The sequence below is a fragment of the Medicago truncatula genome, chromosome 3, assembly GCF_003473485.1.
Source record: "Medicago truncatula cultivar Jemalong A17 chromosome 3, MtrunA17r5.0-ANR, whole genome shotgun sequence".
NCBI classification, from domain to species: Eukaryota; Viridiplantae; Streptophyta; class Magnoliopsida; order Fabales; family Fabaceae; genus Medicago; species Medicago truncatula.
Window position 1 is genome coordinate 35,413,562 of NC_053044.1, and position 24,456 is coordinate 35,438,017.

At 37.7% G+C, this 24,456-nt stretch overlaps 2 protein-coding genes across 3 annotated transcripts; one reads left to right on the forward strand and one right to left on the reverse strand.

Moving 5' to 3' along the window:
• Window positions 1-3,297: 3,297 nt before the first annotated feature.
• On the reverse strand, window positions 3,298-12,369 carry LOC11415855 (putative disease resistance protein At3g14460). 2 transcript variants are annotated; one of them, XM_024777743.2, is made up of 4 exons: window positions 12,032-12,369; window positions 11,229-11,330; window positions 6,924-10,305; window positions 3,298-3,589 (listed from the first exon to the last, which is right to left on the reverse strand). In XM_024777743.2, the coding sequence occupies exon 3, from the start codon at window positions 10,281-10,283 to the stop codon at window positions 6,951-6,953; it is 3,333 nt and encodes a 1,110-aa protein (XP_024633511.1). In that variant the 5' UTR covers window positions 10,284-10,305; window positions 11,229-11,330; window positions 12,032-12,369; the 3' UTR covers window positions 3,298-3,589; window positions 6,924-6,950. The 2 variants fall into 2 exon arrangements, with proteins under 2 accessions (XP_024633511.1, XP_003600940.1); XM_003600892.3 differs by having other exon boundaries at window positions 11,219-11,330.
• A 1,677-nt stretch (window positions 12,370-14,046) lies between these two features.
• On the forward strand, window positions 14,047-15,252 carry LOC112420216 (uncharacterized). The gene is made up of 2 exons (XM_024778942.1): window positions 14,047-14,301; window positions 14,458-15,252. Exons 1-2 carry the CDS (start codon window positions 14,047-14,049, stop codon window positions 15,250-15,252), a joined length of 1,050 nt encoding a protein of 349 aa, XP_024634710.1.
• Window positions 15,253-24,456: the final 9,204 nt, after the last annotated feature.

The window sequence follows — 24,456 nt, forward strand, 5'->3', positions numbered from 1 at the left end:
GGGGCCTGCGTCAAGGGGATCCCGTATCTCCGTTCTTGTTCTTGATAGCCGCTGAAGGTCTTAATGTTATGATGAGTGCGGCGGTGCGGACCAATTTGTTTAAAGGGTACGCAGTTGGTAATGACATGTCAGTAGTAGTTTCTCACCTTCAATTTGCTGATGACACTTTGTTACTTGGAGATAAAAGTTGGGCTAATGTCCGAGCTTTGAGGGCCGTTTTGTATTTGTTTGAGGGGATGTCTGGCTTGCGAGTGAATTTTCATAAGAGTAGGTTGGTTGGAATTAATATCTCGGATTCTTGGTTGAATAAGGCCGCCTCTATTTTGAATTGCAAAGTTGGTAAAGCTCCATTTTTGTATTTGGGTCTTTCTATTGGTGGTGATCCGAAGAGGTTAGCATTTTGGGAGCCTGTGTTGAAGACCATTAAGTCTAGATTATCGGGGTGGCAAAATCGCTTTCTCTCTTTTGGGGGTCGGTTGGTTCTACTCAAGTCTGTCCTGACCTCATTGCCTGTCTATGCCCTTTCCTTCTTCAAAGCTTCGTCAAGTATAATCTCTGTCATTGAATCTATTTTTAATAAAAAAATTTGGGAGGGAGTGAGGATAACAGGAAAATCTCCTGGGTCGCTTGAAACTCTGTTTGTTTACGAAAGGAGTATGGAGGGTTAGGAGTGAGACAGTTGAGGGAGTTTAACCATGCTTTGTTAGGTAAATGGTGTTGGCGAATGTTGGTGGATAGAGGTGGTTTTTGGTATAGGGTGCTGGTGGTGAGATATGGTGAGGAGGCAGGGAGGTTGGAGGTAGGGGGCCGGAGTACTTCATCTTGGTAGAAGGAAGTAGTGAAGATTAGGGACGGGATGGGTGTAGATGAGGGGAGTTGGTTTGAGGAGTGGGTTTCGAGGAAGGTAGGTAATGGCGCGTCTACTTACTTTTGGTATGATAGGTGGCTTGGTGATGTCCCTCTTCGGACAAGGTTTAGTCGTTTATTTGACTTAGCGAATAACAAACTGAGTATGGTGGCAGATTTTTTGATCTTGGGTGGGAGAATGGAGGAGGGGCGTGGAACTGGAGGAGACCTTTGTGGGTGTGGGAGGAGGAGTTGGTAGAGGAGTGTAGGAAATTACTTAATGGTGTGGTTTTGCAGTCTGATATTTCTGACAGGTGGCTTTGGGAGTCCAACAATGATGATGTTTACACAGTGCGTGGGGCCTATCAAATCTTAACTACTATGGACGACCCTCCAATTGTTGGTGTCGGAGACCTTGTCTGGCATAAGCAGGTTCCTTTGAAGGTTTCCATTATGGCTTGGAGTTTGCTACGGGATAGGCTTCCAACTAAGGTCAATCTTGTGCGGCGTGGGTGTCTGGATGTCGAAGCAGCTGGGTGTGCAGATGGATGCGGTATTGCAGAAACCGCAAATCACTTGTTTCTTCATTGTACTACTTTTGGCGCAGTTTGGCAGCATATCCGTGCGTGGATTGGCGTGTCTGGAGCTGACCCTCATGATCTTAGTGACCATTTTATTCAGTTTATTAATTGCACAGGTCACACGAAGGCGCGTAGATCCTTTCTTCAGCTCATTTGGTTACTATGTGTGTGGATGGTTTGGAATGAACGCAACAACAGACTTTTTAATAATATCCAAACATCAATTGAAGGTTTATCAGAAAAAGTAAAATTACATTCTTTATGGTGGCTAAAAGCTAGTAAAGCCAAATTTGTGTACGGTTATCAGAGGTGGTGGTCGAACCCTATGCTTTGTTTGGGTATCGACGCACCCGGTTTATTGTAATTACTACATTTGTTTGACTCTTTGATTCTCATAACCATTAACCAAATCAAAGCAATGCATGCAACCCCTATTCAATTTCTTACCATTCAAACACTCAAAATTCTTACAACTAAAACCACTCCAATTAACAGTTTTGTTACTAACAGGTTTCCAAAGTGAAGTTGGAAAAGGATGAAGATCATGAGAATGTTAACAACTGAAGAACAGAGTGTTGAGTTTTTGAATCTTGCTGTTCCATCACCAATTTTCAAAGAAACAGAACCCTTTTTTTTTTTCTTATGAGGAAGAGAAGAAGAAGAACATAAAGATTGAGTTTCAAGTGACAAAGATCACGAGAAGTGAAACATTAATTGTTGTCGGTTTTGGATTGTGAATTCACTTGTCTTGTTCTTATTTCCACATTTTCAAGACATTGAAATTCCATAGTGACATCCCCGTGAGCTTGTCTCAGTTGGTAAGAATATTGCATATTATATGCAGGAGCCGGGGTTCGAATCCCAACACTTCACTTCTCCACAATTAAATTGCGTGAGCTCTAGCCACTAAGCTACTTGACAAAAAAAAATTCCGTAGTGACTCTGCCTCTAGTTCACCGAGTGACTGGCTCTGCCTGGATATTAAATTCAAACAACTTTTAATAAATATAAGAAACGTTTTCTCAAATTCCCTACATTCACTACACTTTTTTTCCGAGGCAAAAAAAAGTTGAATACACTTTGAATTATTAGTGGGGACATGGTTCAACATCCGAAACAATAAAAATAAAATTATGCAATCATTACTTGATCAAAAGTAATCTTATAGTATTTCTTTGTAAAAAAAAAAGAAAAATTTATATTTCTAAGACAAAATTTATATCCGTAGAATCTTTAACCAATGTCTTGAAGGCATTGGTTAGCAAGACCTGTTTAAATATTAAGGGCAGCCTGGTGCACTAAAGCTCCCGCATACGTAAGATCTGGGAAGGCTGTTTCCATGACAGTAGTACAATTTTGAATATAAAAAATAAAAACTTTGATCTTTGTTTTTTTAAACTTAAAACAATTTTGATCCTCTATTTTGACAAAACAACAACTTTAATTTTTTTTAATTGCACAATTTTGGCCTCTATTTTAAAAACTTTGACTAATATGTGATTTTAATGATGTGGCAATAAATTATCCACTATCGTCTTCTTGTACCATTTCGATTGATACTCCATTATTTTGACACTATATGTCTTGTGTGTTTGAGCAACCTAAGAAACCAAAGAGCCAAAACTATCAAGATCTAATGTTCGATTCTCTTCGATGCTACAAACAATACAAGAATACACGATAAATTTGCGGATCATCTTTTCGAAATAGAAAAATAGTTGCATCCTGAGAGATGACGTAATTTTCTCCAATCCAGCGGTTATGGACTTCCAGTTTTACTTGTGCTTATGCTACGATTATAAATTGGTCACTCGTGAGTTGTACTTCTGAACTAATAATCTGATATCATTTGACAGCTTTGAGCAAGAAATTATGACATTAAAAAGCTACAACGTTCACAGAACTTTATGAGCATCAACTTGACCAGATAAATTTATACATGACAAGTTTACAATTTCAAAATTCTGCAATTCAAAGATATCAATTATTATGCAAATCATATGCAGTATGAACTTAATAATTTAGTCCCAGAATACAGCAAGACGGACAACAGAAGTGATCAGATGCCGCATTCTCCGGCCAAAAAGAAACAGGACAATTCCCAGCAGTTAATACGCTCAGCATTTTTTTACCTATTGCTTCTCTACCTCTGCTTTTCTCGGCTGGAAGAAGGGACACATAAAATACAAATTAATTAAAACTGTTTTAATTAAAAGGCCCTATTCATAAACAGAAGCATGTCATTGAAGACAGTTAAAAATAGCCATACTAAACACAAAACCATACCTCTGAATGAGAAAACTGAAAAGTAAACAAACAGGCAATCCTAGGGTTCGTTTGCTTTGTGAAAACATTTTCTAAAATATATGTTCATTTTAACTTGCTAATAAGAATGAAAATGAGACTCTAAAAGTGAAATGCTGTCGTATGAATGATGCATTTATGGAAATAATGAAAATAATTCTTTTGGCATTTTTATTGTTTCAGAAAACAGCAAACAATTATTCACTTGAAAATAGATATTTTCAGAAAGTAAACCATCTCTATTGTCACAGTCACAGCAACCGTACTAAGATCTAGCTGCACCTAGGAATGCAGATATGATGCTTACTAAGTAACGAATGGAATAAGTTTAATTGGACAATATGGAAGAGCTTATTTAGACCTATCTAATGACATAAGAATTTGTGCATGTGTTTGCAACAGGTTTAGATATGTCTATAAACTGTTTTCAGCTTGTTATACAAGCTCCTTGAAATAGCTTGTTGTCATAAAATGTTCACTCATTCCATCTTCAATTGTTACATGATTAATTTCAATAGTAAGTGTTTGTTATTTTGTGTTGGCTAGTTAGAAGTAAAATTCTTTTTCTGCACATCATGAAACTGAAATACTCCCCCCCTCCTCGGCACCACTGTGGCTGCCACAGGCTCCCTTTCTTAAGATTCATCAATCCCCTATAACATTCATCCAAACAAAAGTCCTTCTCTAGTTTTGGTCTCACCATGAAGAACCAGTTTGAGTTCACAAATGGTACCATTGTTGCACCTGCGGAGAATGATCCTGCCTACAAGAAATGGAAAAGATGCAATACTTTTCTAATTTCTTGGATAAGCCACTCAATCTCACCGTATATAACAATAAGCGTTATTTGGCCCGACAAGACCTTAAGGAGCATTTTTCCCTAGGTAGTGCCTGTTTGAAACTGCAGCGGCATCCCATTTCTCGGGTCCCAAAGCGACTCTATAGTGAATTTTATAAAGCTCAGAATGACATGGTTAGTTAAGCAAGCAGATATGTTCGTTTCAACCAATTACAGTAATAACATGAGAATCCTTTGGGATGAACTATGTAACTTTAGAGCTGTCCCTTCTTTCCCTTCATCAGCCTCTAGACTTTGCAATGTGTCCAACACCATTCAAAAATTCCGAGTAATGATTGAGTGTTGTGGTTCCTGCGAGGGCTGAATGAGAATCTTGCTGTTGTCCATAGTCCAATCCCAGATCTTGTTAAAGAAGCCCTGCCATCAATCACCAACTTATTCTCCATGGTTGTACACAAGAAAGGCACATTCATGACACCACCCTTGAAGAAACATCTGTTCTTGTCGTCCAAACTGCACCTAACAGCAACCAAAACAAAGAGAAACCGAACATGTCCTGTGCCTCCTAACCAGGAAATGCAAGGCAATGCACTCACTGCGGTCGCACTGCCACTAATCATACCCCAAATACTTGTTTTCTAAAACATGGATATCCACCAAGTTTTAAATCCAAGAAAGCTGCCCACAGCATCTCATATACTTGTTTTCAAGATGCTAACATCCAGTAAGATTCAACACTTTCCAGTTTAACACGAGCAATTTCAGAGCCTCCTTGCTTTACTGCCAAACACCTCACCAACTGCTACTTCCAAATTGATCAGTTCATTTAACACCTCTACCTCTCATCATGTAATTCCTCACCACGCTGGATCCTAGATTCTGTGCCACAGATCATATCACTTTATCCCTCAATTTTTTATCTTCTTATAAAATGATAAAACCAATTGCCGTCTCTTCGCCAAACAGTCAAGTGGCTACAGCCAGCCACATAAAGTGGTACTGCTATCTACATGACCGAATCTTCAATAGTTCAATCCTTTTTGACACTTTATACATCCAAATTTCTCCATTAACATGTTTTATGTTACAAAGCTAACCAAATCCCTTTCATGTCAATTCACCTTTTACTAATAATTTGTATGTTTTAGGAAATACCATCCATGAAGATGATTGGCAATGCTAAAAAAAATGCTGTATTATACATTGATAATTCCTAACGTTCAATTTCATATTCCTCTACCAAAAATCCTCATTGTATCCACACCCATAAGTGGTGCACTCCCCATGAAATTTCCCCCCCTAGAATAGGCCATCCCACAAATTGGTGCGATTCTACTTTGCATAAACATAGTTGTACTATACCTCCCATTGTATCAAAAGTTTGTGACCTATGAAGAACTGACACGGACACCAGATATTACATACTATTTAATACAAAATCAGACATCCACAAATTGGTGTGATTCTACTTTGCATAAACATAGCTGTACTATACCTCTCATTGTATCAAAAGTTTGTGACCTATGAAGAACTGACACGGACACCAGATATTACATACTATTTAATACAAAATCAGACATCGCCTCCCTCATGGGTTTTGGCTCATTGTGTTATGCATCTACCATCACCTCTGACAGAACAAAGTTCAAACCTAGGGCTAGAAAATATTAAATGGCTCAAAAGGTTACTAGTTGTTTGATTTGAAAACCAGAGAGATTTTTCTCTCAAGACACGTCAACGTTCATGAGACAAAATTTCCCTTTCTCAGCACTTTCTTCCAACACTAGTAACGGAAACATTCTAGTTCCCTCCCTACCAACCAACGCAAATTTTCCCCAATCTCTTGAACAACCTCATATCATATCCTACCACGAACAAATCCATCCGCTCAACCACAAACGAATCAGTCCTCAGTCCTCACAACCATTCCCAACCAGTAATTTTCCTCTCTCAAATAGAATATAATCCAGACCATAAAGAACTCTTAATCTATGAAGCACAGACACTTCACATTGCAGGCTTGTCTAGTGTCCGGCACATGTCAGACACCAAAACAATACCCACACATTTCCTAATCTATGTAACACCGACACTTCACATTGAAGACGTGTCTAGTGTTCGACATGTGCAAGCATTTGTCAGAGACCAATAGCATAAAAACCAAATTAAACCACTAACAGAGAACAATAGCATTTCAACCTTACGATCAATTACATTATATATTTTTTTTGTTGCTCTAAACGCACCTAGGAATATCCAAATACTGCCAGATCAACAGGAAATTTTCATATTAGACAAACATGATATGCAAGCACACTACTTTCAATCAACCAATGAACTATACAATTATAGTATTACTATGAAAATATACACTTAAATAATGAGCAGATTACCTGATGTATATGGTTAAAATGAGCGATCTAAGCTTCAATAATAGTAGAGGGTATGGAAGACACCATGTCCGAGTATTCTCCGGTGACCCTTTCAAAATGCGATTTCAATAACGGGCATCCTTTGACAGTTAGATGGAAAAGGGAGGCGACTATTGGTAGAGAGGCAAGGTTACCACAATCCTCTATCTCCAGCTTTTTAAGAGAGGTTAAGTGTTCGATTCCGATGCCCTTTAGTGAAGTGAGTGTAGGAAGACTCTCAAGATGAAGAGAATTAAGTGATGTCATTGTAGAAAACTCTCCCTCAGAAAACGGAGCCAGTTTTGAGCAATTTTTCAAGTTCAAGTTTTGAAGAAATGGAAGATTGTTTGCAGTAGATAAAATGGTCTGGAGACTGCTACAATCTTCTATGCAAAGATCTTCAAGCTTTGGAAATAAAGCCAATTGAAAAGATACGAGAGAATCGCAACTTCTTAAGATTAAACTCTCAAGGACAGGATAGGAGTGAGACTCTTCTAGTTGTAATTTCTGACAATCAGATACTTTAAGAGATTTAAGCGTCCCTGAGACGCAATCCATAGGGATGCTGACCAAAGATGGGCAGTTACTGATGGCCATTGTTTGAAGACAATCATTGCATTTCATCATTTGCTCGGATAAGGAAACAAATGCTTCACAACCGCTGATCTTCAATTCTCTTAATCTTGGGACACATGGCATGGTATCACTTAAAGTTTGACATGAAGTGATCACTAACTTATCCAAGGAAGGAAGGTTGCCGGGTAACTTACCAATCAGTTTAGGACAATTTTCTATGTAAAGCTCTTGAAGCAAAGTGAAACCCTCACTTCCACTTTGATTATTGACTGACCATTCTTCCCAATTGAGCATGTCCTTAAACTTGATGATTCTTAAGGAACTAAATGCCTCAAATCCATTCCCATAAAATTCCGGACCCACCTTTTGCAACCTTGTAACAGAAGTTATGTAAATTTCTCTCAGATTAGACAATTGTCCAAGTGATGGCAATGACAAACAATTTCCGCACTCGTCAAGATATAGAGACATCATAGTAGAACCTGAATTGCTCCCTAGCCAATTTGGAAACTTCTCACCACCAAAATTATTTATTTTAAGTCTTTTCAAGTTTCGATGCGGCTCTAGCATGTCAAATATAATATTTTCGCTCTCTTGACTGTGTGTTGGAGTTGTCCACTTGAATTCGACCTCATGAAGATATTTTTTACGCTTCAACCCAGCATTGGATGCTTCTTCTTTAAGCAGAACATTTTCCAAGTTCACAATGGAAAGTGAGCCACGAAGTTCCAACATCTCCCCCAATTCACCAACATTTGATCCCCCATCATTGCTAACGACAAAACGAGGCAACGATTGAAGAGACTTTAACTTGCCAAGATTTGTAGGCATCTTTTTTATACCACTGCCACTAATATCCAATTGTCGTAGGTTGATAAGCTTGGATGTTTTTGTTGGTAACAAAGTAAGATCAGCACAACCCACCAGCAATAATGCTTCTAAGTTATACAGATTGCAGATAGAATCAGGAAGAGAAGTAATTGGAGTCCGAGAAAGATCCAAATACCGCAAATGCAATAAATGACCAATTGAACTAGGCAATAAGGTAATCGGATATTCAGACAAAGAGAAGACACGCAGAGGCTTTGGTTTTTTTAATAGAGTTGAAACTGAAGCGGAAATTCCACCCAACGAAGGAACAACGGGGTAGAATTTAAAAGGCATGAAGGTCCTCAACTTCTCGAAATCAGCGTACATATCAAAATGTTCAGAGTCATCGTATGTTCCTTGAAAATATGAGATACGGCGCACTCTACTCACTCCAATTGTGCTTGGATCACTATCCATCAACCTGTAACAAAATTCACCTGCAACACATTCTGCTAACTCATGCATAATGTTATGCATTAAAAAATCATCCGATGTGTGGTGAAAGAACGTCTTCGACACCAACTCCTCAAAACATTCTTCTCCTATATCTTCTGCTCTCTTTCCCATTGTTGATCGTGGCAAAAGACCTTCAGCCATCCATAAATATATCAAGTTCCCTTTTTCTATTTTATGGCCTTTCGGAAAGATGGCACAAAATGAAAAGCACCGCTTGAGATATGGAGGCAGGCGTATGTAGCTTGAAATTAATGCAGAAAATATGTTGTTCCCCCCTCTTGATAAATCCCATAATTTACTGGTACAAACATTTTCCCACTCCTCACTGTCCTCTTTTGAATTTAAGAGACTCCCTAGTGTAATTGTGGCTAGGGGGAGACCACCACACCTTTGAACGATTTTTTTACCAATTTCCGTCAAAACACGACTTCGTTCATTTGAGTTTTGAGACTTGAATGCATGACTTGAGAATAACTCCCATGAAGCCTCTTGAGATAGGAACGGGGGGAAATGAGTTAGATTAGCACGGATTGCTGTGGCAACCCTTTTATTACGTGTGGTAGCAATTATTCTACTTCCATTATTTTCTGAAACAAAAGGCATTTGAAGGATATCCCAATCAAGATAATTCTCATTCTCGAACCCATCCAAAACAAGTAAAAACCTTTTCCCTGTTAATTCTTTTTTTAGCCGAATTTGGAGACCATTGAAGTCCACGACATCAGATTGACACAAAGTGAATGAATCTAGAACTTGTTTAGTTATTTCCTGCATTTTCGAATTTCCTGAAACGGATGCCCACGATCTTGACTGAAAATGGTCCATAACTCGTGAATCATTGTATAATATCTGAGCAAGAGTGGTCTTGCCAACCCCTGCCATCCCAACAATAGCAACTACAGGCACTTCCACATCTTGGGAGTTGTTGGATAACAAAAACTCGATAATTTTCTCCTTATCAACATTTCTACCGTACACTCGACGTTCATCTACCAAAGAAGTTGTTTCTGAAGTAAATGAGGGTAATTTACTTGCACTACCTTCCTTAATAATGAGAATGTCTTTGAGCTCTACTAAGGATCTTAACCTCTCAAGAATCTCTAGAACTCTAGATTGTGGTTGTTCAGCAAATGGATTGAGAGACGAAGCAAAATCCCTTGAATACATTTCCTTGGTGACTAGCTCATCCATTAAGTCATCGGCATCATATGCAACATCCTTAACTTTATCAGTCCACTCTTTCACCCATGGTTCAATAAATTGCTTCTCCTCAGCATCATTGAGCACAGTAGCGACGGATAATAAAAGCAGTCTTAAGTCTTGGAGATGCCCCTCATCAATACCGTTGCCCTTAAAGAAATCTTTAAAGTCTTGAACGGATATCCTATCCACCTTTGATGGTAACAAGGAAGAGAGGAATGACCCAAGTATTTCAGCCATTTAGTGCAAGAACGGTTCAAACCTGACAATGTGATAAATATTTAAAAACAAAACAAAAAATAGAAGAAACATTCAATGCAACAATTAGCTCACAGTCAATGATTGAAGAGAAACCCAATAATCACTAAGGAAAGTAAGAAAAGGAGACAAGATCGGTGTTAGTGCAATATTAACTACCATACCAGACCAAAAAACAACGGAAAAATTCGACAATCTTTTCAAGGCTTGACATGTAATTTCTATATTTCCATCAATTAATTAAAAAAAATGGTTATTTATTTTTTGTAAAAAAACTAAATATGATTATCCTACAATTTAAAAATAAAATAAAATAAACAAAATAAGACAAAGTTAGCCTCAATAATTTTTTCCCATACAAAAAAGGAACAAATGTTATTCTACTCAAATATGATTCACTAGTGCATCGCACGGGCGAACGATATGGGTAAGTAAATAAAAAATTCAACAAGTTTTCACATAATAACACCTTCATTCGTGATTCAAAAAAGAGTAATGATATTTTGACAACCAATTTCCAACAAATTTTAGTGATAACCTTTTTCCTCTCTTTTCATTGGAGAATAACAATAGAGAGATAATAAAAGTACAATAAGAGTATGAGAGAGAAAATTGTCACAAAAGTTGTTAAAAAATGGATGTTCAAATATCATTACTCTTCAAAAAAAATACAAGAGAATATGGAAACATGATTTGTCAGCTACAATATTCATTTGAACAAATGAAAACCCAAAAGAGAGAAGTTAAAAATTGAATTAATGAAAACAGAGACCATAAGACAATCAACAAATAAAAAAAGGGGAAACAAAAATAAGAAATCCCCCAAAAAATTCAGCAAATATATTAAAATAAATCAAATTATTATGTTTAAAATCTATTACAAGTGTTGAGGAAAAATGAAGAGATGGCTAACTCACAAGGTATCACCTGAATCACGTAGGGCCGAGGAGGGTGGGGCAAAATAGCGGCGCCTAGAAGAATCACACAAGGATGACAGAGTTGTCACACAACAAAGCCGTCACAAATTACCTGCATAATTGAGTTTAAACTGATCAACCTACTGTCATACAACCTATGACTGACTTAAATAATATGTAGTACACATCAAAACACTATTCCAAGGCCAACTTCAAATTGGCATAACTTCTAACTGGAAATTAATTTTGACATGAGATTTTCTCGTATAGTTTTCATGTTACAATCTAGTTGAAAACCAGCAACCAGTTTTATTAAACAATACAACTCAGTTTGAAATCCTATAAGCTATAATCAGTTTTACTCAACAAGTGGCTAAAAGAGCAAATCACCGAGCAGTCACAACAACATACAGCTCTAAGATTTAATTCTAAAATCATATCAACTAAACTAAAATCCAATACAAGTTAGGAGGAAAAAGAAATCGCAGAGGGACGACGGAATCGGCACACAGCGGAGCCGTAAAAAAATATACAGCAACAAAATCGGCAAGAATGTGAGACGCATAAAGTCACCAAGAGCTGAGATTAAATAACATGGATAAGCTATTAAAAAACATGTCCCTCCCTTCCCCTCTTAAACCCTCAATCCAAACACAGCTTAGGATTAAAATGGAAGAGGTTCAGTTAAATTTTTCTATCTTTCTTGAAGAATCTATATCCCGAATCATCCCTAGATAATATATAATTTCTACTCCAATTCCTACTAATAATAAACTTCTTTGAAAGAAAAGTAAAAAGGGTTATTATTAGTACCTCTTTTGGGGCGATGGTGTGCGATGCTTGCCGGAAAAAGGTAACGTCCTTACCCAGATACTCTCATGGAGGCAGCGGACACGTCTTGGGATTGAGAACAAAATAAAGAATTGGATTGTAAAACGTGTTTCAATCTCACAGAAATTGCATTCTATCTATCCTTCGTTTGCGAATCGTAAGTTACAGAAATCCAAATCCAATAGTAACGAGCAAATGCACCGTGTCGTAGAGCAGAGAACAGCGATCGTCGAACCTTTGTTTAGAAACGCTTTTTTTTTTTTTTTGGTCGAAAGTTTAGAAACGCTTCAAAACACTATATTGCACGTATTTTAGATTAGGTAGACGATATTTTTTTTTTGGTACAAAAGAATTAGGTAGACGATATTAATTCATAGAAAAAAAATGGTGAGACTGATGCATAATATTTATTTTATGTTAAAATTTAAAAAAAAAATTTTGAAGGAATGTTAAAATTGGCCGAGTTTCGAGCTGCCATTTTCTCTATGCATCCGGACAATCAAATGCTCCGGCCTCGATGGATATAGTCCGGGTTTCTATCAACATTTTTGGAATTTATGTAGTGATGACATCTTCAAGGAATGTTGTGGTTGGCTAGATACACGACAATTTCCACCTGAGTTAAATATTACTAACATTGCACTTATTCCTAAAGGTTCTACGCAGGTTAGCATGAAAGATTGGCGGCCAATAGCACTATGCAATGTGTTATATAAAATTATATCCAAAGTGTTAGCAAACAGGTTGAAGAATGTATTGCCTCAGTGTATCTCTGACAACCAGTCCGCGTTTGTTCCCGGTCGCTCCATTCTTGATAATGTCATGGTAGCAATTGAAGTCATACATTTCATGAAAGCCAAGACACGCGGGGAAGATATGTATGTTGCTCTCAAACTTGACATTAGCAAAGCATATGATCGTATGGACTGGAATTATTTAATGGCTGTCCTAAATAAGATGGGCTTTCATCATCGTTGGATTCACTGGATACGTATGTGTGTAGAGTCCGTCGATTATTCAGTGCTTGTTAATGGTGAGCAGGTTAGCCCTATTATTCCAGGGCGTGGTCTCCTACTAGGGGATCCTCTTTCCCCCTATTTGTTTATTATATGTGCAGAGGGTTTATCAGCACTCATCAGCGACGCCGAGAGAAGAGGTATTCTTACGGGAACCAAGGTTTGTCGCCAAGCACCTTCTGTTTCCCATCTTTTGTTCGCTGATGACTGTTTTCTATTTTTTAAAGCTACTGAGGAGCATGCACATGTGATGAAAAATATTTTATCCACTTACGAGTTAGCCTCGGGTCAAGCGATCAGTATGCCAAAATCTGAGATCTATTGCAGCCGCAATGTCCCTAACGATCTTAAAATTGTTATTACTGAAATTCTTGGCGTTCAAGTTGTTTTGGGTACAGGTAAATATATGGGCCTCCCTTCTATGATAGGCCGAGACCGTAAAGCTACATTTGCGTATATTAAGGATCGCGTTTGGCAGAAAATTAATTCCTGGAGTGGAAAGTGTCTTTCGAAAGCGGGTCGTGAGGTAATGATTAAATCTGTTTTGCAGTCTATTCCCACTTACATGATGAATATTTTTCAGCTACCTAGTACTTTGATTGACTCCATCGAAAAGATGATGAATTCCTTCTGGTGGGGACATGGCAAAACGTCGCAACGAGGGATACATTGGATGAATTGGGAGAAACTGTCAGCACCAAAAATTCATGGAGGTATGGGTTTCAAGGATCTCTCCGCTTTTAATTTAGCTATGTTGGGGAAACAGGGATGGAAATTCATTACAGAACCGAATTCTCTTGTTGCTCGAATTTTTAAAGCTCGATATTTCCCGTCTGGCTCTTATCTTACAGCGCACGGTGGAGCATAGGCTCAGGTGCTACCATCCCCATTCTCAACGAACCTTGGTTGTCAAATGGGGAGTTCATCCGTAGTGATATTCTAGGTGCTCATTTTGTTCATAATTTTACTATTAATAGCTTGATGAATTTACATGACAAAAGCTGGAATGAGCAGGTGGTTCGACAGGTATTTAGCGTGGATATTGCAGATAAAATACTTCATACGCCACTTATCTCTCAGGTTGAGGCAGACATAGTTATTTGGAAAGCAGAAAGGCACGGACGCTACTCTGTACGTAGTGCTTACAGGTTGTGTGCCACAGAATTAATTGATTCTTCCTATTTATGGCGTCTGGGGTATTGGTCTGGTATTTGGAACCTTAAAGTTCCACCGAAGGTTAAGAATTTAATTTGGCGCATGTGTCGAGGATGTTTACCGACCCGTGTCTGTCTGTTAGATAAAGGTGTAGTTTGTACCACTAACTGTGCTAGCTGTGACTCTTTTCATGAGGATCTTTTGCATGTTTTTTTCGACTGTCCTTTTGCTATACAGGTGTGGAACAGGACCGGCCTTTGGAGCTCGGTGCAACATGCACTCAGTCATACTACTTCAGTTAGCCCAACGTCTGCTGAGTTAGCCCAACGTCTGTCAACTGTCATGTGGAGCTTATGGAAACACCGCAATCTTCGAGTTTGGGACGATGCCACTGAAACAAGTGTTGTGGTTGTAGAGCGTGCTAAGAATATGGTTACAGATTGGCAGTTGGCAAATATTTTGGCTGTTCTCGCATCCACTTCGCCTCCTCAGCAGGTATTGGCGACGAACATGGGGGCCTCTTCCTCGCACCAACACAACAAAGTTTTGTGGCAGCCCCCTACATCAGGTAGATACAAGTGTAATATCGATGCGGCCTTATCTTCTCATCATAATCGTACGGGTATTGGCATTTGTGTTCGCGATTCGGAAGGTAGTTTTGTTCTGGCTAAGTCTATCACATATCCTTGTATTGTTTCGGTGGATGTTGGAGAAGCTTTAGGGCTGCACTCTGCTTTGCAATGGATGAGTGATATGCAGTTTGATAATGTGGACTTCGAAACAGACTCTAAATTAACAGTTGATGCCTTCCTTGCTACACGGAACGACTTGTCTGAATTTGGCTCTATTATGACTTCTTGTCGTTCTTTGTTTCGTAATTTATTTTCTAACTCTAGGGTGGAGTTTGTTAGGCGACAAGCCAACGCAGTTGCTCATGCTCTTGCACGAGAGGCCACGTCTTTAGCTAGTCCCGCCGTTTATTATGATATACCCAATTGTATTGAATCTTTGATGATTAATGAAATGCTCTAAGCACGTTTCCCTAAAAAAAATAAGACGACCAAATTGATATATATAATAAGGTTTCTTTTAGTTAAGTAATTTCTGTGATTTTTCTCACCAGATTGAAAAAAAAAACTTTATAATCTTTAGAATTGAAGAATGAATGGGTGGGTAGTCCCGCAATCAAACATAAATTGAAGACCCCTAATAGAAGTAGGTTTTTTATCCTGAGAAATAGCGTCCTTCTACGATAACCTTTGTTTTTCTACATAAACAAATTACAAATTAAATTGATTAAGGTTATGTATAGTATATGTATGTATGAGTGACACCATCTATTAAACCATTTACTTACGTTGTGGGACTCTGCATAGGTGTCCAACTAATCTGGGTAGGAGGTTTGGGAATGAAGTTATCTCCAAAGTATAAATAACCTCCTCCTCCTTTAGATTTAAGCTGGGACAATATGCTGGCCTCACCGTGCCTTATGGGATCATTTCTTTTTCATAATTAAGGAGCCTTCAAATAACTTGAACACCTGCCATATTAATTTAAAGTGCGATCAGAGCTTTCTATGGGAATATTGTCTGTCTTTTACTAAGAAACCTTTAGTTTCAAGAGAGTCTCCATATCCTTCATGATACACAAGGCACTCCCATATTTCACTAGTTTGCTAGGTTTATAATAAAGTTTATCCCTAGGCTGCAAAATTAACCAACAAAGATCAACATATAGTACTAATTAATTATTAGATTAATGTAATTATGTCAAACATGATTAATGATTACCATGGTGCATCCTTGGCATTTTTCATAAAAACACTGAACCCAAGTGAAATCAGTACCCGTGTCAATAAAAAGGTTAAAGGGCTGTACGGAATTGCCAGCCAATTTTGAGGGACACTGTGTAATCCCTGCAATGCATGCATCATCATAAAAAACAAGTTAGTCATAAGTTGATATATAGATAAATTTTGGAATGAAATTGTTGAGTATATAAATGGCATTGATGGCCTACCCATGCGGCCCTTTTTTAAGCTGAAAAACAGTAGAAGAAATGAGGTTATAAAATTATAATTCTGTGGAATTGGCATCCAATGATGACAAGGAATGGGATGTGGAAATTATAGAAATAGAAGTGTAACTAGTGGAATTCCCATATTGATTTTCATATCTATCTTCACAATGTTTTTAGAAATCAAATTAAATATGAATGCAATGCTCTTGTAATGTTGTAATGTGGTAAACACAAGAGGATGTCCTATGCTTATATAGAGACCGAAATGAAACTCTTGAGGAAAAAAGTTCATACGAAATTAATTCATAATATTTTTACATTGACTTTTAAAAACTACCCCCGGTCCCGTTTTTAAATTACGGCCATCTAAATATTTTTGATACATGTTAAAATTAATTATTATATGAGATAGTAATTTTATAAAATGGTCTATATTTTAAAAAATAATAAGTTATTAAGAGTAATGTATATAATATTAATTTATTAAAAGATTAAATAAAAAAATGGTATTGCTTAAGAACACAAAATGATAATCTTGTTGATATAAAAAGGTTACTTTTTTTTTTAACGTAAAAAAAGAGATGACTATTTTAATGACGGAGTAACCGACTAGGTCAATTAAGTATGTTTGTGGTACAATTTGGATCGATTATGAAACAAAAAAGGCTTAATTGATCTGCCGGTCCCTTAACTTATTTCTTTTATTCAATTTGGTCCCATAAGTCTTAACTTTCTCAAACACGTCCCTTCACTTATTTATTTTATTCATTTTGGTCCAATTTTGATAATTTTAATCCCCTAAAAAAAGAGACCGTTGGATTACGGAGGTCTATCAGATTTTATAGTGTATCACCAACACCTAATTTTTTTACTTTCTTCTTCTTCTTCTTCCCTCATCTTCATCTACATTCATCATTCATCAATATAAGCCCGTTCAATAATCCTATTAATATTTACACGAAACATCTTGCTCGAAAACAACATTAAAAACACATTACGCTTACTCGAAACATCTTGCTCGGAAACAAGAAATTTCTCAACAATCTCAGGAGCAGAATCAAGTAACTGCTCCCCTTGAGGAAGCTTATAAACAGACATAACAGCGAGAACAACGTTTCGCCTCACGAACGGATGACGATGCTCCAGATTCAATAAAATCGAAGGAATCAACGGTTCAACAATCTCAGATTCGTTAATTCTGCTAACAAACCGTAAATAACACCGCGAATAAACTTGATTGGTGATTGAAGATTATTACGAAGATTTTGACAATCTCAGATTCGTAAATAACACCATTTCAGGGAGAACTTTACCGCGAGAATCGGTTTTATCGGTGATTTCGAGGTAAAGAAGGAGGAGTTTTTGAACGGTGTGATTGACGCAAGTGAGGACGTAATGGATGACGGTGATAAAGAGCTGAGGAATGGTTTCGCCGTTAAGGAGAAGCATGATTGTTTTTTTGAGAGCTTCGATTTTTGCAGCGACGTCGTTTCGTTTGAGAGATTCTTTGATTTCGGTTGTGAGTGCTGGTGTTCCTTTGTCGAAGTGGACGACGAGGCTGCATGATTTCTCCATTGTTTGAAGGTTTCAGATCTGGTTTGATCTTAAGAAATTGGAGAGATCGATTTCAGAGAGAGAGATTCAAATCTCATAGAGTGTTTTTGTTTGTGTGAGAGAGAGAGAGAGTGTGAAGTGAGAAGAATGAAGAAGATGATTTCAGATTTAAGACACTTTTGAAAGCGGATCTCGTTATTTTCATCTTTTTTTTCTTCTTTCTGAAATGGTGGAAATGGATTAGATGATGAAGGATGAACGTAAGGGAAGAAGAGGGAAGAAACAACGAATAAAGTAAAAAATTAGGTGTTGGTGATACACTATAAAATCTTATAGACCTTCGTAATCCAACGGTCTCTTTTTTTAGGGGATTAAAATTATTAAAATTGGACTAAATTGAATAAAAGAAATAAGTTAAGGGACGTGTTTGAGAAAGTTAAGACTTATGAGACCAAATTGAATAAAAGAAATAAGTTAAGGGACCGGCAGATCAATTAAGCCAACAAAAAATTATCAAATCCAAAAATTTAAATGTTTGTGGTTCAGTTTAACTTCTAAAAAAAAAAAAATTGATTCAATTTATGCAGTTTAGTTTGGATCGATTGTTTGATATCCAAATAACAATTTTTTCAAAAGATCTATTAAAATTTATATCATAAAAGACACTATAAAATCATTTGTTTGTTATAAACTATAATCTATATATAATATACTAAAAATTAACAATTAGAAATGAAAATAGTCGATTATGATTGAAACGCATGAAATAGTTAAAAAAATGCATTAAATTTATGTTGTCCATTTGTTTGTTTCGACATCAACTAGTTTGCTTTTGTTCACTTACTTAGTGATTTTTTGATTGTATAGTTTTGAGATCTTTTTCTGGTCTATTGAGGATCCTCTTTTGGTCGTAATATATGTCTCATTTTTACTTGATAAACAAAATCTAATAAATATCATTGAAAAATTAAAAACTAACAAACAATGACTAAATATCATGTGAGAGTTACTCTCACATTAAGCAATTGACACGCATCAAATATTATCATTGTTGTGTAGAAAGAAAAAAAAAATTATCCTTGTGCAAGTTTATAGAGAAATTTTAGAGGTTCTATGCATTAATTAACGATGATATATATATATATATATATCCTTTACCGCCTAAGCTTAATGCGCTTTGCTTTTCACAGTATCCACCTTCTGAAAGCGCTTACCGAGTGAAGAAGAAAGAACCGTTTTTAGAACTATATTTATTTTGAGACAGTATTAAGAAATATATGAAACAACAATTTAGTAAAATTAAATATAACTTAGTATATGTGATGTGGCAAAGACGATGCATCATTGTATATGCATGGCTAGAAAGAGAAATAGTGATCACGGACTATACCATAATTGATATTGTCCCACTTCCACTCCGGCACATCTAACGGTGTCAACAACCCTGAAGGCTTCTGATGTTCAACCTTAGACTTTTGACAAGTCAAACATGCATACACAAAATGAGCGACGTCACGTTTCAAACCGGACCACCAAAACAGCTTTTTCAGATCATAATACATCTTTGTAGCTCCCGGATGAATACTCAAGCTACCCTTGTGACTTTCCTCTAAAATCAACTTTTTCAATTCGTCATCATCAGGAATGCAAATTCTTCCTCTGAATCTCAACACACCCTGATCATCAACCTTGAAGTCACTATCCTCAGTGCCATTACCAGCAACCATTAAGTCAACAAACTTCACATCCACTTGCTGTGCTTCTCGAATACTATTCAAGAAATCACTATTAATCTTCAGCATCCCCAACTGAACACTCTGAGGTGTCAATTCACAGGCAAGGCTCGAGTCTCTAAACTGTTCTAGCAAATCAAATTCTTTCACCATCAAAGCAGACATATGCAGCGTTTTCCTACTCAAAGCATCTGCAACTACATTGGCTTTACCAGGATGGTAATTCAAACCAAAGTCATAATCCTTCAACAGCTCCAACCACCTCCTCTGCCTCATGTTCAATTCCTTCTGATCAAATAAATATTTTAGACTCTTGTGATCACTAAATACTTCAAATCTGGAACCATACAAATAATGTCTCCAAATCTTCAAAACAAAAACCACCGCAGCCAACTCCAGATCATGCGTAGGATAATTCTTTTCATGAATCCTCAACTGTCTAGATGCATACGCTACCACCTTACCATCTTGCATCAAAACACCACCCAAACCCAACTTGGACGCATCACAATACACAACAAACGGTTCTTCCGGCTTCGGTATAATCAAAATAGGAGCAGTCGTCAATCTTCGCTTCAACTCATTGAAACTACTCTCACACTGAGCATCCCACACAAACGACTTACCTTTACAGGTCAACTGAGTCAACGGAAGTGCTAACTTTGAAAATCCCTCAATAAACCTGCGGTAGTAACCAGCCAAACCCAATAAGCTTATGATTTCAGTCACTGACTTCGGAGTCTCCCATTGTGATACTGCATCAAATTTTGATAGATCAACTGCAATACCACTACCATAAATAATGTGGCCAAGAAAACTTACTTCACTTAACCAGAACTCACATTTTGACAACTTAGCATACAACTTCTTTTCTTTCAAAACTTGCAATACAATCTTCAGATGTTCTGCATGCTATTCTTCAGTCTTTGAATAAATCAGTATGTCATCAATAAATACAACCACGAATTTATCCAGATAAGCATGGAAAATTCGGTTCATATACTCCATAAACACACCAGGCGCATTAGTAACACCGAAAGGCATCACCTTGTATTCATAATGTGCATATCGTGTCCTAAAGGCTGTCTTATGCATATCCTCATCCTTCACCTTGATTTGATGGTAACCTGACCTCAAGTCAATCTTACTGAAAACCTTTGCACCCACTAACTGGTCCATCAAGTCGTCAATCCTCGGAAGTGGATACCTGTTCTTTATCGTAACTTTGTTCAACTGACGATAGTCAATGCACAGCCTCATGCTACCGTCCTTCTTCTTTACCAACAATACCGGCGCTCCCCACGATGAAACACTGTGTCTTACAAACTTCTTATCAAGCAAGTCTTCCAACTGTTTCTTCAATTCAGCTAACTCAGAAGCTGACATGCGATAAGGTGCCATCGACACCGGCTTCGTTCCCGGAACAAGGTCAATTGAAAATTCAACCTCCCTTTCTGGTGGCACATCTGGAATCTCATCCGGAAAAACTTCAGGAAACTCATTCACCACCGGTAACCTGTCAATCACAGCTTGATTTTCTAACGACAAAGATGCCATCAAAGAAAACATAAGAATTCCATCGCGCTCCAATTGCTTCAACTGTTTAGTAGTTAGGAATTCTGCTCCACTCTCTTCTTCCGCAGAAGAAAAATGCACTGTCTTGCTAAAACAATTTATATGAACTCGGTTATACTCTAACCAGTTCATCCCAAAAATAACATCCATTCCCGTCAACGGTAAACACACTAAGTCGACTTCAAAGTCTCTGCCAAACATAGACAACGGGCACCTTAGACACACAAGAGAAGTAGTTACTAGACCCTTAGCTGGAGTTTCAACAACCATTTCTCCTTTCATATCAGATACAACCAGACCCAACTTATAAGCACATTCAATAGCAATGAAAAAATGAGTAGCATCAGTATCTATAATAGCAATTAAAGGAGTACTATTAAAGAAACAAGTACCTCTGATAAGTCGATCCTCACTAGTGGTTTGCGTACCAGTCAAAGCAAACACCTTACCACCAGTCCTAACCTTCTTCGGCTGCGTACACTATGAACTGATATGGCCCTCCTCATTGCAATTATAACAAACAACATCACCACGCTTGCAGTCAGCTAGAGTGTGTCCCTTCTGACCACACCTGAAACACTTCTTCTCATCTTTGGTACAAACATTACTCTTGTGGCCTTTCTCGCCACACTTGTAACAAACGATCTCAGCAGGAGCATTTCTCCTATTGGGCCTCCTCTCATCATTCAACTTCTGCTTCCCTTTGTCAGCAGGAGCACTATACGGCTTCGGACGACTCTGCTATCCTTTGCTCCTTCGATCACTCATCACCTTATAATGAGCTTTCGTGTCCTCCTCATAGATTCTGCAGCTACTTACCAATTCAGAGAAGTTTCTGATCTTCTGATACCCAATGGCTCTCTTGATGTCAGCTATCAAGCCATTCTCAAACTTTATACATTTGGAGAATTCAGCTGTCTCCGTAGTATAATGAGGGTAGAACTTTGCAAGTTCCACGAACTTAGCAGCATACTCTGTGACAGACATGTCACCCTGCTTCAGCTCCATAAATTCAACTTCCTTCTTTCCTCGGACATCTTCCGGGAAGTACCTATTCAGGAATTCTCTCCTGAATACAGCCCAAGTTACCGCAGCTCCATCATGCTCCAACACAGGTAACAAACTTACCCACCAGTCATCAGCCTCCTTAGCTAACATGTGCGTCCTGAACCGCACCTTTTGCACCTTTGAACATTGCATGACCCTGAAAATCCTTTCAACTTCCTTAAGCCACTTCTGGGCACCGTCAGGATCATACATTCCCTTGAATGCTAGTGGATGATTCCTCAAAAAGGTCTCCAGCATCCTCACTTCACCATTACCAGCAGCAGTGTTCGGTTGCTGTTGTACAGCTTGAGCTACAGCCTCAAGTGCAGCAGCAATAGCAGCATCATTACGACTAGCCATTTCAAAGTTCTACATAAGAAACAACAATTCAGAACAACAACAAAGACAACATTAGAGTTGACACTCTATCCTAAGTGGCTCAACACGACTCTACTACTTGGCCGGACGGACCAACCTGCTCTGATACCAATTGTAACACCCCGTTACCCAAAATCAATTAAACAGTAAATAAATCATGCATCAGAGTAATTCCCAAACGGGCATGTCACACTACACTTTCAAAATTTCTTAAATAGCATATAAAACTATTTAATAAACAACCAACTTTAATCGTTTCATCAAAATCTTGCAGCGGAATATTTATCAATTTAAATAATAGCATCATCCAACATATTAATTCTCCAATAGTTAAATCGTGGCATGAAAGCCTCAACGACATAAATTCAACAAACAACTGAAGGGCTACATCATCAAGTTCCAAAAATTGATACATAAGGAATGAAAACAATAAATAAATCCCATCTCGTACGTATCAGAGCCCTAGACACTTTGAGCCACCACCTACTACTCAGGATCACCTGCAAGTTACCCATAGGAAGGGCAACATTTTCAAGCAGAAGGGGTGAGATTCACAACAATAAATATAGATAATAAATTCATCAATTTGAATCTAACACCCTATCATAATATTAATTCACCAGCGTATATATATCATCATCATATATGTATAAATATATACTTCATCAAACAACATCATCATCATCATCAATATGGCAATTACATCCAACAACACCGACTCATGCAAATGACATGACAACACTGCTAAGACAATACCCTAGACTTCTCAATAAATGCAAATATGCATGTGGTACCATATTCAGGGCCGAAGCCCTCACCGCAAATCGAATGGTTAAAACATTCTTTTTCAGGAAATGAGTCCTCACCGCTAAACACCGCTTTGAACAACAAAGTGTTCCACCGCTTTGAACAACAAGGCGTTCCAGAGCCGAAGCCCTCTCGCTTTCATGCTTATGCAACTGACCCACTTGTGTATATCTACATACAACTCAACCATACATATATGTATATATGACTCACAACACCACAATGCAACAACATGTATGACTTAATTAAATAAAGCATACATCTCAGTCAACAACAAATCATTATAATCAATCCAACAATTTATATAATTTATTTAAGTGTAATTATACATAAATCATCACTCAACAATTAATCATGCTCTTGGTAAATAATATAGTCATATATAATCATAAGCACATCCAAAAGAATCAACCAAACAATGCGTACGACTGAGTATACAAAACTCCAAAACACTGTTCAATCCTGGGCACTCTCGCCAGGCGAACTACTAAACTCGCCAGGCGAAATCAACGAAAATTGGCTTCTCGCCATGGCGAGCCAATGGCGAACAAAAGGCGAAAAGCTACTGGGCACTTTCGCCAGGGCGAGCAAAAGGCGAAGGGATGGCGAACTAAGTCAGTGTTCTCGGGAAACTTTCGCCAGGGCGAACCAATGGCGAGGGAAATGGCGAAATTTCGCCAGGCGAAAATGGTTTCGCCAGGGCGAATCGTGACAGTTCCAGAATCGTGAATTTGCAGTTTTTCACCAAAAACCCCAATTTTTCCCAATTCAAACCCCAAAACAGGTTACAGTAATGTTATGCAATCCTAAAATCGGCCTGAACACAATCTAAGTTCAATTAACATGGTTCCTATACATTTTCAATTCAAGAAATCGAAATCAAAACCCATTTTCCCCAATTCACCAAAACCCTCTTCGTTAGAATTAGAATCAGAATTAAATCTATACTATTGAAATTAAACCTCACCCTTACCTTAGATTTGCAGAAAGAATTGCACAGCAAAAAAATCGGTTCTTGGCTCTACTTGCTCTTCTCTCCCTTGTTCTTGGTTTTCTCTCCCAAAACTTGTTTCACCTAAAAAAAACGTTTTCTGACTTTTCTCTTTTCTTAACTCCCAAAAAG

What these genes read in the sequence shown, in the direction of transcription:
- LOC11415855 (XM_024777743.2), bottom strand. Translation starts at nt 10,283, where the DNA reads ATGGCTGAAATACTTGGGTCATTCCTCTCTTCCTTGTTACCATCAAAG.
- LOC112420216 (XM_024778942.1), top strand. Translation starts at nt 14,047, where the DNA reads ATGAATTTACATGACAAAAGCTGGAATGAGCAGGTGGTTCGACAGGTA. An exon ending in ACCTTAAAGTTCCACCGAAG is followed by an intron (nt 14,302 to 14,457) that starts GTTAAGAATTTA and finishes TTTGCTATACAG; the next exon opens with GTGTGGAACAGGACCGGCCT.